The 14,290-nt window shown below is 43.0% G+C and overlaps 1 protein-coding gene across 3 annotated transcripts in view; it reads left to right on the top strand.

Annotated features, from left to right (window-relative positions):
• Positions 1 to 14,290, top strand: part of phtf (putative homeodomain transcription factor) — a 56,945-nt gene that overhangs the window by 32,552 nt on the left and 10,103 nt on the right. For all 3 annotated transcript variants that reach the window (XM_070522336.1, XM_070522337.1, XM_070522338.1), the window contains 5 exons: positions 975 to 1,017; positions 3,796 to 3,878; positions 6,214 to 6,425; positions 9,999 to 10,098; positions 13,554 to 13,685. In XM_070522336.1, the coding sequence (XP_070378437.1) occupies positions 975 to 1,017; positions 3,796 to 3,878; positions 6,214 to 6,425; positions 9,999 to 10,098; positions 13,554 to 13,685 (570 nt within the window). The remainder of the gene's footprint in view (positions 1 to 974; positions 1,018 to 3,795; positions 3,879 to 6,213; positions 6,426 to 9,998; positions 10,099 to 13,553; positions 13,686 to 14,290) is intronic.

Here is a 14,290-nt window from a genome sequence, read left to right on the forward strand (position 1 = left end):
AAAAAAACGAAATATTTGATGGCCAGATTTTTGCTGCTGCAAGAATTATGCATGTAAATACAGTAAATCGTACACTGCTCCGCTAATCTCGATGTCATGCTCTGCTTAATGTTACTGCCAGCTTTAAAGGGGTCCTGAACCACCCCGCGGGCTTGGTGAAATAATATAGTCGATGGATAGCATGTGCTGCCGTGAACATCTCAGCCGAGTTGTGCTGTCATACGCGATGCTTGAAGCTCGCAAGCAGAGCACGAAGTCACTTTTCTCTTAAACGCTCTCTTTTCAACAGGAGCCTGCTCCTCAGTCTCTTCTGGACGCTTTATTTTGTAATAAAGTATATTCCAATATGTGGCTGCTATTGGTAGCTGCAGTATGCTATGTAGTGTAGATACTGCGGCGGCCGCGAAGTGCTGCGACGAGTCCACTGACTTAAGCGCACTGCAGCTTGCTGAGGACAACTGAGGTTAGCTTATGTTTAGCACGTCGTAGGCGACGTAGGCAAATTGGAATTAGTGGCGTCTGCGTTAACATACAAAATTAATTTTGGACTTGCCGCCAAGATGACATTTAGGAGGCGGAGCGTTGTGCACACGGCCCCACTCCGCCGTAGCCTTGGCAGTACAAGGCATTGAAGAAGGAGCGGAAGCACCGCGAAGGCCGTGCATGATTGCCAATAACTCTGCTTCTGCTGAATGCGTTGAAATACTTCTTTGTGGCAAAGTATTTCTGAAAAATGCATTTCTCCTCTTCAATGAAATAGTAGTTCAGTGCCCCTGTAAGTCCAGTAGCTCAACTCTTAAAGGCTTTAAATCCTGCCCTGTGTTTGTCATTTTCTTACTTGCAAAAGCTCTGTTCTCTGTAAAAATGATGTTTAGGACACCTTGAAGCACTAATTATTTTCGTTTGACTAGCATTTACTTAGAAAATCTAACTCAGACAGTTTCATCTCTGTCTCTCTTTCCTTTCCTTTTAAGAATTCTGGTCCATTAGCTGGGGGACAGGCCAGCCTTGACAAAGGTGAGCAGCTTCGCATGTCTTAACTGCTTTATCGTCGCAAATAGACAGAGGGAAAACTTTGCCGTATGCCATAGAAAATCTGAGCAAGCATAGTGTTTTCTTTCTTCTGTTTTCAAGTCTAGGGTGGAGCTTGTTCACATAGACCATTTTTTTTTCTTTTTAGCTTGGTGGGTACCACTGTATTAAAAAGCAGGGTTTGTGTGTGTGACCAACTTTTCACATTTGTGCAATTTCCAGACACATTCTTAGGAATACAGTTCTCTCCCCGTGTTGGAAAGCAAACACAGTGCATTTATCACACTGCATGCATGTTATGTTAACACTTAAACGTGGGAATGTCTGGGTAAAACTTGCTATACCAAAGGCCATCTATGGCATACATATTACAGTCGAATCTCGATAATTCAAACTCGAAGGGGCCCGAAAATTTGTTAGAAATAAACGAAGGACTTGTTTTTGAAGTTTTTGGGCGCCATAGCACGATGTATGAACGGTGCAAGTCGTGAAATATCGCAGCACGCAAGCACACAGTGAGCGAGGACCACGAAACTGCCTATACCGGCTGACGCTCGCTTCCCGGTAATGGCTGAAAAGGAAAGTTCAAGGAACAGCCTAAGCTGGCACCAGGCCGGCAGGGCTGGTGATGCCGGCACAGAGATCGTTGAAGATGGAGTTGAGAGGGAGGGCGAGGGGAGCATAGTTGTGAGGAAGGGTGAGAGGGAAGCGGATTTGCTTTCCTGGTGCTAATTACCTCCACCACCAAAGCAGCGGAGTTGCCGAGGCCGGACTGGGCCTCCACTGCTGCTTCCCTCTACGTGCTGGCGTGTTTTTTCCTTCGTCTGCTGACACATCGGCGATGTATTTACCTTCTTCGTCCTGCGTTCTTAACACAAGTGATGTCTCATCAAGATGACGAAGTTGTTGCCGCTGATCATAATCATGTTGGTGTGCTTCATTCTGTTGCAACGTCGTCGCGTTCAAAAGACAAGGAGAATGAGGTACTGGGTGTCGCATTCACGTTCTTGTATTCAGGATCTGTCTTGTCATACAGAATCGGATATGGTGCACTGTCTCAAACGTTTCCCATCGGGACGTCTTGGTTTAGACGTGTCATTGGAAACAAAACAAGTGCGAACGAGACCAAGCAAGCCAACCAAAACAAGCGCAAATGAGAGCTGACACGAGCCACGAAAAATCTGCCCAGGACTGATCCCTCCTGTGGCGCATGTTTTGCCACTAGTGTGGCTACGGCATTACAGTGCAACGCAGAAACAGCAACCTTGCCATTTGAGAAAGGGTGAAATTTCCACCACATTTTTTTTTTCCCCCACACATGGTGTTGAGAGGTTTCTCCTAAGCTTTTCCTCTATGGCAGAGTCAGAGCAATGCTGGTCGGAGGCGCCGCAACATGATTTGGTGCGTGGCTGAGGGCATTGTCGGAACGCAGCATGTTCTAATTAACCATCGTAAATGCTTGCATGTTCAAATTACCGAGTGTTTTCGCCCATTGGAATACACACAACTTTGGCGGGACCACGGCGTCTGTTGGAATAAACCGGAAGTTCCAATTAAGCGTGTTCGCATTAGTGAGATTTGACTGTACTAGCATTTTCGGATGCGTCAACTGCCGAAAAGAGTCACTCAAAGATTCATGCGTCTAAAGGACAATATAAGAGTGCCATCCACAGACTGAGCTAAGGAGCAGGCTAGCAGATGCCAGTGCAAGGCCAAATTTAGAGGCAACCTGAAGTACCAGGAGCAAGAAAAGAAATTTTAAATGGATTCTTCAGAGATCTGGAATGCGGAGGAACTACTGCAGGACAATACCTGTTTGTACTAACTTGAGCAAAACTGCTTAATTCGGTTCTTACAACAGGTTTTTGTTATAGCTGGACTGATGTTTAGAGCCGCTATTCTTGAGCAATAGTGCATTATAAGTAATAGTAGTGCTCTCAATTTGCCTTTTGGGCTCCATATTGGCATCCTAAGGCCAAAAATCCTAAGGAAAAGAAATACTGTGGCTTTTAACTCAAATATTTTACACTGGAACGTTTGCACCATGTACTGTCACTAAAAGAATTGCACAAATGTTTAAAATTGGTTATCACTCATGCTTTTTTTTTGTGAAACAATACATAATCGGTAATTGCATAGCAGCTTAGTGCAAAATAATTATATTGTGAGTGCTGGTTGTGCGGTTAACTGCTTTCATCTGTATAATATCATCATAATCATCGTCATCCCACATTCTCTACCAGGTGGTTTCTGAGTCGCCTGGACGAATGTTCAGGTGATTTTGAAATGTGTCATTCGAGATCAAACATTCTCATGGTATGATGAACTGATCGCTATGTATTTAGACACAGATCACTTTCTGTGCAGACAATTTCTCTATTTGCAAACCTATTACATCAAGCTCTTACCTTTGCTTCGAGTTTTTGACAAATTCGACTTCGCCCTGCCATCTGCTAGCCACCTGGTTAGCTCAGATGGTAGAGCAGCTGCAAAGGCGGTGGTCCTGTGTTCGAGTCCCGGACCATGACAAATTTTTCTTCAACTGTGAGGCTATTCTTTCAAGGAACCCGTATGGGTTTCCTTTGTAGCAATTTCTACGAATGAGTGGATGTCTGATTTTCCCTTAATTAATTGCAAACTTATCGGTGCACATTTAAGGCACCCATTAAGACAATGGTCATTAGCAGACATATGCAAGTCTCAGTTGATCCACAAAGAAGCTCTGGGAGGAATGTATGAACACCTAAGATGTTTTTCTTACAGTGAGCTGCACGATATGGGAAAACGGAGAGTGCAAGAAGGTCGACCTGTCTGTGATGGACATTGCATCTGCCATAGTCCACAAGGTAAGTACATCCAGGGCCACTCCCGTATATGGAGTATTGTAGCATAGTGTCTTGTAGGGAACAAAACAGTGCCAAGGACAAGTCATAGTGTAAGTGACAGATGCAGCACTATGTCATTAGTCTACACTACGTGTCCTGCCTTTCGTGCTGTTCGGTACCTCTCAAAGCACGCAACAACCAGCCAAGCTCAGCTCACGCATGCACAGTGTTGACAAGATTTAGAGTGACAGGAGTTAAAAGCTCAAAACTGGGTTTGCTGTACTTTATGCAGAAAGTTGGCGTGTTAGAAATGTAACATTGTTAATACATCTAGTAAGTCTATCTTGATGGTACCGACAAAATTGATCGAATTATTCGGTGGGCCAAATTGTGGAAGAGGCATAAAAATGTGCGAGCGCATCGCTGCTCCATGTTGCAGTATTTGCCTTACTTTCGTGAGCAAGAAATTCACCCGTGATGGAAAGTGCCACGTGCATTATATAGTGGTCGCAAAGGCACTTTCAATCGCAATCTAGCCCTGTCGGACCGAATTTCTTGATTGCGATTGGCTCACTTGCACAAGCTGCATTGTCAAAGTCAGCTTAGCTAATTTGGCATGTTGCAGCTCCAACTTGCTGCTATATTACACAGTTTTAAGAAAGCGTTTGCCGTCGTACATACGTTAAACACAAGCATTCTTGTGGGACGTTACAGTGCGCGTCCCTTCAAGGCTTTTAGTTTAATGAACAGGAACGCAAACATAAGAAAGGCGGCCTCACGCCGGACATGTAGCTAAGACAATCCAATAGCAACCATCCTGTCGTTTCTATGCTGAATCGCCGAACAATCAATTTTAGTACAGTATAGAAATTAGATGTGCTGTGCACTCATAACTAATGCTTCAGGGGAGTTTGGAGGAAGCGAAAGCCCATTTCAACAGTTACTGGCGACCAATGATAGTGAGAGGTAGCCATCAAGAGAATTCACAGTGAAGATGGAGCCATGGGAGCCGCCATGCTCAACAGTGCTATTTTATAACATACATAAACATTACACACATTAAGCTAGCCAAATAATGTATGTTAACATAGTGTACCCAACACGCGGAAACTCAATAATGTACGGAGCATGTGCAGTGAGTACAATGCTATTGCCTTACATACGTGTAGTAAAACTTCGTTAATTCAGATTTAACGGGACTGAAAAAAAAATGTCCGAAATAAGCGAATTTCGAATTATCGAGAGTATAAGAAAAACTGTGAACAAATGCTTACTACGTCAACAAGCTTTCATTTAATGAGTGAATCGGGAAGCTCTATTTATATTTTGCACAATATCAGTGTGTGTAATCAGTGTGGGAGTGAAAGTTTTCAGACACACACACAAAATCAGTGTGGAAGCTGTATATTTTGTCACCTCGTGACTGATTAGCGCTCGCAGTGACGGAGGCCTTTAGCCCTCCTCCTTAGCTCTCCTCCTTCTTCATTTTTGACAGCTTCCACCTTGCGGCACTGTGCATTGTGACACTGCTTGTGACATTGTGCATTGAGTCAAGTGAGTCAAAGCAAAACTATTGTTTGTCCGAAATTGCTGCAGACAAAACTGCAGCCGCTATTGACGTGACTATGGACAGCAACCATGAGGTTCTTAAGGCATGGCGACTCATTCGCGCACTGAGTCAAATCAATACTGTCTGCCACAACCGTTGCGGACAAAACCATCATCGCTATTAATGCAATCATGGACGGCGACCAAGTAGTTCTAAAGGCACGCATCCGTCAAGCGCGCTGAGTTGAGACGAAATTCTGCAACCGCTCTGGACGAAACCATCGTCGCTGTCGACGTGATCATGGATCGTGACTATGTAGTTAAGTAGGCATGCTGCCGACATGATTTTATTCGCTGTGGTAAACGCAGGAATAAAGCCTGTAAAGGCATGTATAGGCACGGAGCGTTCTGACATTCCTGTCGTTCACGTACAATTTTCGCTATTGACTCTTGGGATGCGGACTGCGTTGTTTCGTTTCAGTTTGTCGCTAGAGCTGTTTTTCTCTTTTGCACCGCACATTTGCGGTGCTCCACGCTGGCCAAGCTCCGAAAGTTGTTTGAATTAATCGATGCGGGGCCAAATATGTCTGAATTAACGAGAGTTTGATTCCATTAAATAATGCATGCAGCTGCTGGGACCAGAGAATGAGTGAATTATCTGATTTTATGAATTAATGAAGGTCCAAATAGTAAGGTTTTACTGTAATCTATTTACGTTTGATTGCAAACGCTATTCCTGCATTCTGTTAATCTATTCCGTTTGATTGCAAACACTATGTCCTGTCTTTTCTTTCCTTCTTTTTGAAAGGTGGATTGCCTAATACATAGTGGAGAGTATGTCCTGCTAGGCCTGATGCTGACAGCAGTGACCGCCACATTGCCACTGCTGTTCAGGCTGCAAAGCTCGTCAGCTTTAGAAAATGTTCAGCTAGACTCGGACGGCCTCGTGTTGGGGCTTCCGCTTGAAGTGCGCAAGATTCCCGAGGTGATACAAGATGTTCTCAACCAGTCCCGATGGAGGTGCGTATACGTGGAAGCTATGCATTTTGACAGAATTACCATTCTGGTGGGGCTTATTAAGAAGTAGTCCATAACAACCCCAACGAAAAGGTGGTAGTTATGAGACCCAACATTTCAGATTCAGCTTCACTCCTTGCTTAGGAGGTAAACAACCTTCAAACTTTATATGGCGATGGCCTGCACACCACGATGAAAGGGGGGAGGGGGGAACCCTTTGCACATGTGTGACATTCTCATTAGTTGATACAGTAAAGACTGCAGCTGTATAAGTGGATTCTCACAACCTTTCTTGGAAGTACTAGGGATCTGTTTGCTGGCTGCTTTTAGGGATCATTCATCACTGACGCCCTGGTCAAACGGCCACTTCGGGGCTTCCAGGCGGGCCGTTGCAGGCTGATCTTTGCTTGACAAAACATACGAAACATTCGGATGCGATTACGAGACAAACCCAAGGAATTCTGGATGAACGCTAGAAGAAACAGTAAAGATGTAGTACAGTCGAATTCCATTATTTTGACCCCGACGGGATCAACGAAATTGATCAAATTATCCAGCAGGTCAAATTTAACAACATGCAAAAACGCCAACACACAGAGCTGATTTCTTTAACAGTATGTGCCCGAGACTAACGCCTACGAATCAGACGCGTGCCCACTTTCTATGTGTATAAAGTAGAAAAACAACGTAGAAATGAAATGACATTTGAAGTTCCTAAATAACATAAAAATCTAACACACTCTTATTTTTATAATAATGGCAGGTTTAGTAAGGTCCGCTTTCCCGCAATGCATCTATGTTATGAGGTAAAGCGTACCAACATTGCAAAGGCAGTTTTTTATCTGATTGCACCGCGCAGCCGTGCTGGCAATTTTCTACCCAATTTTGAGTAACTACTGGGTAAATACCGTAAACAAACATTGTAAGCTACCATTTTTGCCTGCTAATCTTGCTATGGCTGGCCAAAAACAAGCATTTTCAATGGGAAATGACGTGTTCAACACATTCACTGTTCCCTAAACGCCATCGAGGCAGTCGCTGCCACTAAAGAGGTGGTTATTGGGGTTACCATAGAGATCAGCATAAGGTGCTGACTGGTCAAGTTCGAATCACGTGGTGAATGCAGATTTTAGGATCAAAATAACGAACGTTTGGGCCCATAGTAATGCATGGGCATCAGCCAGGATCAAATTAATTGAAAAATCAAATAAACCGGCGTTGTATTAACGAGAATCTATTCTATCTGTACCCCCACTCGTGCTTGGCGATGTCATTGCTTGTGACTACGTTGGTAGACCACAATGCTTCAACAACTATTTCAGTTCCGTTTTCATGCCTGACTTATCATTTGATGCTCGTTAGTAATTAGTGTGTGCAGCATAGAATTGTTGCTGAGAGGGTTACATCCTTCAAAAGCATGTGGCCGTGATAGCTTACCTTAAACATTTCTTTTTCGTCTTGTGCTGCATCAGTATTGCAGTCTGAAAACATATTGCACCAAAAAAACAACACACACAAGAAAGCGCCTGTGGTGTCGTCGTCTTTCTTGTGTGTGTTGTTTTTTGGTGCAAAATCTTTTCAGTATGCAAGATCACCAACTAGCCCAGCAGTTAACTCTTTTACAGCATTGAAGTACTTGAAATTAATTTACCATAAATTGCTTGCGGAGGCTTGCCTACCAGATGACTGAAAAACCGCATTTGTTGTTCTTATTCACAAGCCTGGCGCTCGAAGTGATGTAGCAAACTACCGTCCAATATCCGTGCGAAATATTGCAGAATATTTTTCTCATGGACATTGTATTGCATATGAATTCTGATTACGCTTTGTACGCATGGATTTTGGAAAGACTTTTCCTGTATCACACAGTTATCTGAATTCACACGTGATCTTGTTTCTGCTTTGGATAAACAGCATTTAGTTTACTGCATCTTTCTGGAGATAGGCAGTACTGCATTCTTTACTTGTAGAAAAAAAAATTGTGATGTACAATTCTCATCCTCAGATTGTCTCTTACATCATAGGTTATCTTACGTTATGACGACAGTTCATAGTTATAAATGGGGTTCAGTCGATTTAGAGAAAGTTATGTCCGAGGTTCCTCAGGGTTTTGTTCTGGGACCCATGTTGTTCCTGTTTTATACATAAATGATATCGCGCATTACCCGCCATGGTTGCTTAATAGCTTTGGTGTTTTGCTGCTAAGCAGGAGGTCGTGGGATTAAATCTCAGCCACGGCAAGCCGTATTTTGATGGGGGTGAAATGCAAGAACACCCGTGTACTCATATTTAGGTGCACATTAAAGAACTGCAAGTGTTCAAAATGAACCTGGAGTACTGTACCATGACGTGCCTCATAATCAGATCGTGGTTTTGGCACGTAATGCCCCATAATTTAATCTAAATTTTAATATCACACAGGCTATTTGCAAATGACTGTGTTTTGTACGGAGCGATTACTACGATGGATGAGGCTGAAATCCTTCTGAGGGACCTGAATCAAGTCTATCAAGGGTGTAATCAATGCCATTTTCAGTTAAACCAAACAAAGACAGTTCATGTTATGTTTACTTGCAAAAAAGAATCACTTTAATTCTTTTCTTCCTACAAGATTAACAATGACCTGATTAACAATGGCCCAACAACTAAAGTCGTAGAGTTTAAATATTTAGAGGTTTGTTACACAACCAAGTTATCATGGCAGTGACAAGTCGACAATGTTGCAGCTAAAGTGAGTTTTCTTCAACGTAACTCCATATTATTCACCCAATCTACATGTGAGTTACATTATAAAACATATGTTTAAGAGAATCAAATTATGGAGTTTTATGTGCCAAAACCACGATCTGATTATGAGGTATGCCACAGTGGGGGACTCCAGAATTTTTTACCACCTGGGATTCTTTAACGCGCACCTAAATCCAAGTTTACCTTTGTTTGTAACAGTGGCCTAATTCAGACTTCAAAATGTACACTTGGGACTACTGTGCACTTAGACACCAAATATAGAGTGATCACACGTCGCGCTTCCATGTAATGATGTGTGGCAAACACTCTGACCAGTTATTTCCTGTTCGAGTGTAATTTTTCAATTTATACTGATGGTATACCAACAAATTAGAGTTCTATCAGCCCTTGAGATACCACAGGCTTCTCGCAAAGGAAATATTAGAAGAAGGATCAACTTGAGGTTTTGAGTATCAACAAGATTTTGCCAAACTAGTGCCTTGGCAGAATAGGATGCCAGGCAAAGTTTAGTTGGTAGCAAGTCAAGAAAACAGAAGCAAGTGATGTACATTTGGCCCTCAGAGGGGCCACACATACATTTCAGTCCACTCTTAAAGGGAACATCAGTTTGGTACTCAGTGCTAAACAAGTAAACAAGTCTTCGCATATTTAAGAAAGTTGGTTGCTTTTAAAATACTGATGATAAGTACGGGTCTTGCGTAAGTAAATTCAGTATATGCTTTCACATATTTATAGGCTGCCCTTTTGTTGAAAAAGTAATACAGTACTTGCAGCACACCAATCATGCTACCAAGTGAACTGACATTTTCATTTACTCCCACTTTTCAGTGTTTCGTCCACGCTTCTGACAATCTCTCTGATTGAACGCTTCTTTCTCGGAGCCGTGTTTTTCTTCCTGCTGTCAGTTGCTGAGAGAACTTTCAAACAGGTATGATGTGTTCTCGGTAGCACGTATTGTGATATATTTCTTGTTGCTTAAAGTACATTCGACTGGTCTCTTTTGAGCGCTTTGCATTCGGCTGGTTGAAGTTGAGTACTTAGAACACTTTGCCTGCTTCATTCGAAACATCATGCTCCAGCTGAATTGTTAACAAGAGATTTATTCACATGCAACGAGTAACTTTTTTAAAAAAAAGTGTACAAGCATGTTCTAAAATTGCATTCTGATAAAAAAAGTCGCAGTTTCGCACAAAGGGTGAAGCATCGATTGCGATAGCAAATTAGTAGACAGTTATACGAAGTAGGCATAATAATTTTATTGGTCGTGTACACTTGTAAACATTTGCTTACTAACTAAATTAACAAGCATGGTGTCACGCATGCACAAGCAAGCACAAACACATCTCCCTTGTTGACCCCGGAAACTCTCTGTCAAAGCAGCGGAGTGACAAAGTGCGGCTGCAGCAGCAAGCGAATTGACCTTCGTGCTGCCCCTAGCCTCAACGCGAACGAGGTGGCGAAAACACAGCGTGCCACTGAGCACAGTGGACTCACCATCAGTCACCACTGCTAATTGCTTTCAAGATGGGACCCGTGCAGCCGCGCCATATGCAGCAGCTGCCGGAGCAGAACCCCCCCCCCCCCCTTCTCACTCCCCTCCCCCAGTGCCTTGCACACGGTGAAAGACAGTGTGTTTTCTCCCCACTTTCCTCCCTTCCACATGGGAGATTAAGCCACCGGTGTTGGCTTGTCTGTGCACGCTTCCACTCGCACATGCAGCATAGGGCGCACGGCGGCGGTGTTATCGCCCTTGGACTTTATACGGAACATTACAGTGATGGCAGAAATGCACCTGCACTGTCCATACAATTGCGCTTGAAATAAAATTAAAATAAAGCACAAGGAGCCGACTACTTTCGGGTTGACACGACAAAACAAAGGAATAAGTGTTTTGAAAGTCATATGTACCCAAATGCTATACGTTTTTTGAAAGCTACAGATATGTGCAATCAAAGGAACACAATACTGCTACACATCCTTGATTTACTCCTTTTGGTGTGAGTTTGCCAGTGTTTCGTTTTCACCAGATTATTACTATAATCAAGTTATCACTTTGTGCAAAGCCCACCTATTGAATCTGGAAATTCACTGGCATTGTCACCAACTCTATAGCTAGGCAGACATCTCTAATAGATTTGGTGTTTATTGCACACATTTTTTTACATTCTTGAATGTATGCAAGCACCAGCGATTACCTAGCTAGAATGTATGTATAGCAGACAACTTTCTGTGACAATGAAGGCAAAGCTACAGAGGCAAAGCGCACAAGTGAAAGCGCTTCTGGAAAGAATCCCATGTTTTCATCCAGGTTAGCTTAAGCTGGGGAAGAGGAAACATAAACACCTTATTAGCAACTGTGAACTAAGATAAAACACACCACTGAATGTAAAGGTTAACTTATTTTGTGGCTTTTCCCTTCCGCATCTGGGCAAATGCGAAACCGTAGCACGTGAAGCTGCGTCGATTCAGTGTCTGTTCCGAGCAACCGAAAGCATTGTCAAACGCTGGCGGATTACTTGGCACCGTAACACAGGTGCAGCAGCCACGTGCCTCTAGCTTTCCTTTCATTGCCGCAGAAAGCTGTCCATGAGTATCGACAGATATAAGTAGCAAGCAGACCTAATCATGAGTTTAGATTCGATGACCAACAATCATGTTCATTACTATTGTTATGATTTGAGTGTTGCCCAAGTTTGCCCAATTGTTGAACTCTTATCTGACACTTTTGGCAATGTTTTGGATTTGCTATGTCACTACAATATGAACGTTAAAAAAGCCCTCTAATAACAAAAGCCTGTGACAACCAAATTCTCGTCACAGCAAAATTACTTTCGTATCCCCAGTGAACACCCATTGGATTCAGTTCATTTTGTATCTGTTGGCAACAAGAGGTCACTAAACTGCCAACCTGCATCATCGAAATCTGCCAGTACATTAGTCCTCATATTACCTACCTGTGTAACGCTAAGAAAGTTCAAGAAAAGGGAAAAATGCATTTTCTGCCCGCTTAAATTGCATAAAATAACGTCACAGTATGCTTGCAAGGTAGCCACCATTTTTGTTTATAAAAGCAGCAAGGTTCTGGAAGTGATTGCTGCCACGGGAACATGATGCAACCGCCATCTTGCTTGCGATTCCCTGCTCCAAATGGCACAGCCACGTCACCATCGAGCTCTACTGACATGTGACGGCACATCTTTGTGTACCATGCCCAGTGCATACTCTGCAGCTCAGTGTTCGTTGATCCACCATGGGCAGAGAAAACAAGGTACAGCAAAAAAAAAAGAAGGGGGGGGGAGAGAGAGAGAGAGAGAGACTTGTTATGGGGCTTGACTTGAGATAGTGGCTGCAGTGTGGTCTGCTTCTGGCGAGGATTGAGAACTGGGAAAGTGGTGGTCTGAGAATATGGCCCCATCAAGCAAATCGCCAAATCCCCTCACAATGTCTTTTGGGTTGTACCGAAATCAAGAGCACTGGTTTCATTACTGCCCAACAGGCATTGTGTGCGGATTCAGCGTTTCCGGATGAAGATTGGTTCGATCAGGTCATATTCTCAGACTATCACTTTTGGCGACGCGACCAGTTTCACAAGATATCATGCAACTCGGCACCGGATGCGTCGACGTCTACAGGCAACAACGTTCCTGACCCTGAGCCGAGACAGCGTACTAAGCACTGGAGCAACACTGTTACTCATAGAGGCCAACACATTCATTGCCAAGTCGCACGAAGGTTATCACATCCATGCATGGGATTAGCGAAGAATATCGCACTGTGGCAGATTGATGCATGGAGTGCACTTTGTGCTGCCATGCAGTTCTGAATAGCTGCGAGCAAGGCTCGTCAAAGTAGGCTAACAGAAGTTCGACAGTAAAGTTTCATTTTGGAGTGCATCCTCCCTTCTGCACTGTATCATTTTGCAACAAGAAAAATCTTGCTTCAGCAGGGAGAGCTTATGCTTTGACTTTGCCCGTTGATTTTGTCAGCATGGGGCTCATCTTTCTTTTTGACTAAACAAAGTCTCATCTTAATATAGTGAAAGCCTCCTTATAACAAACTTTAATGGGGAGTCAGAATTGCATCATTATATCCATTACTTTATGATATCCATTATTACACGTATTGAAATTTGAATCTCTATAGACATTTCAAAGATAATTTCACTAACTTCATTATGTCCATTATTTTATTATATCCTGTTTCATTGTAACGAGGTCTGACTGTATACCCTTAAATTGTGACATTCATTTTATGTCTGGTTAAGTTATGTAATATAGCAAGTGTTCAAGTAATGTAAACACTTAGCACTTGTAGCTCTGTCACACTGCTGCTCTCTTTCAGTCCACTTATCTTCTTTATTTTTCTCCATTGATTTTGTTGCAGAGGTTTCTCTATGCCAAGTATTTCTGCCACCTTACTTCAGCAAGAAGGGCACTGCGTTCAGATCTCCCACATTTCCGGCTGAACAAAGTGCGCAACATAAAGACCTGGTTGTCAGTGCGCTCCTACCTCAAGGTAAAGTAACGTGGCGCCTCATCCACCATTGCATTCAACACATTCTCTCTTTATTTTTCTAAATATATTGCATCTGGTGAAGAGACAGAATGCAAATACAGCATAGATGGCTTGTAACGTAAGTCATTGGAGCCGCGAATTTCAGCACTATAGGTGGTACCGCACTATTGTTAAATCTCAATAGAATGAAGTCGGTAAAACCAGCAATTTGCTTCGTTATATCAAAAATTTTTTCTGTTGAAATTCAACCTTTTGTGCAACTAAGTACTGTTGCCAATCGATTTTTCTTGCACGGAAAGGGGCTGCAGGATTTTACAAATTATCGGGCAGTCGAAGAAAGCAAATTTAAATGGTATAATTCATTTTGATAAATTTGGGAGTCACCGACAAATGATACAGTTCCATGCCACGTACATCGACGATACCTTCTCAACCGTATGAATTAAGTGAAGTTAGCCACGCTTTCGTGTGCACTCCACCCCTGCAGCTGAGAGCATCGCCTGTATTGGGACGATGTTATCAGGAAAAGCGCCGGCAGTGAATGCTTCAGCTGCATCTTGCCCCAACGGATCACCGAAACTCGAGATTACGCAACTTACAATACT

The sequence above is a fragment of the Dermacentor albipictus genome, chromosome 7, assembly GCF_038994185.2.
Source record: "Dermacentor albipictus isolate Rhodes 1998 colony chromosome 7, USDA_Dalb.pri_finalv2, whole genome shotgun sequence".
Lineage (NCBI taxonomy): Eukaryota > Metazoa > Arthropoda > Arachnida > Ixodida > Ixodidae > Dermacentor > Dermacentor albipictus.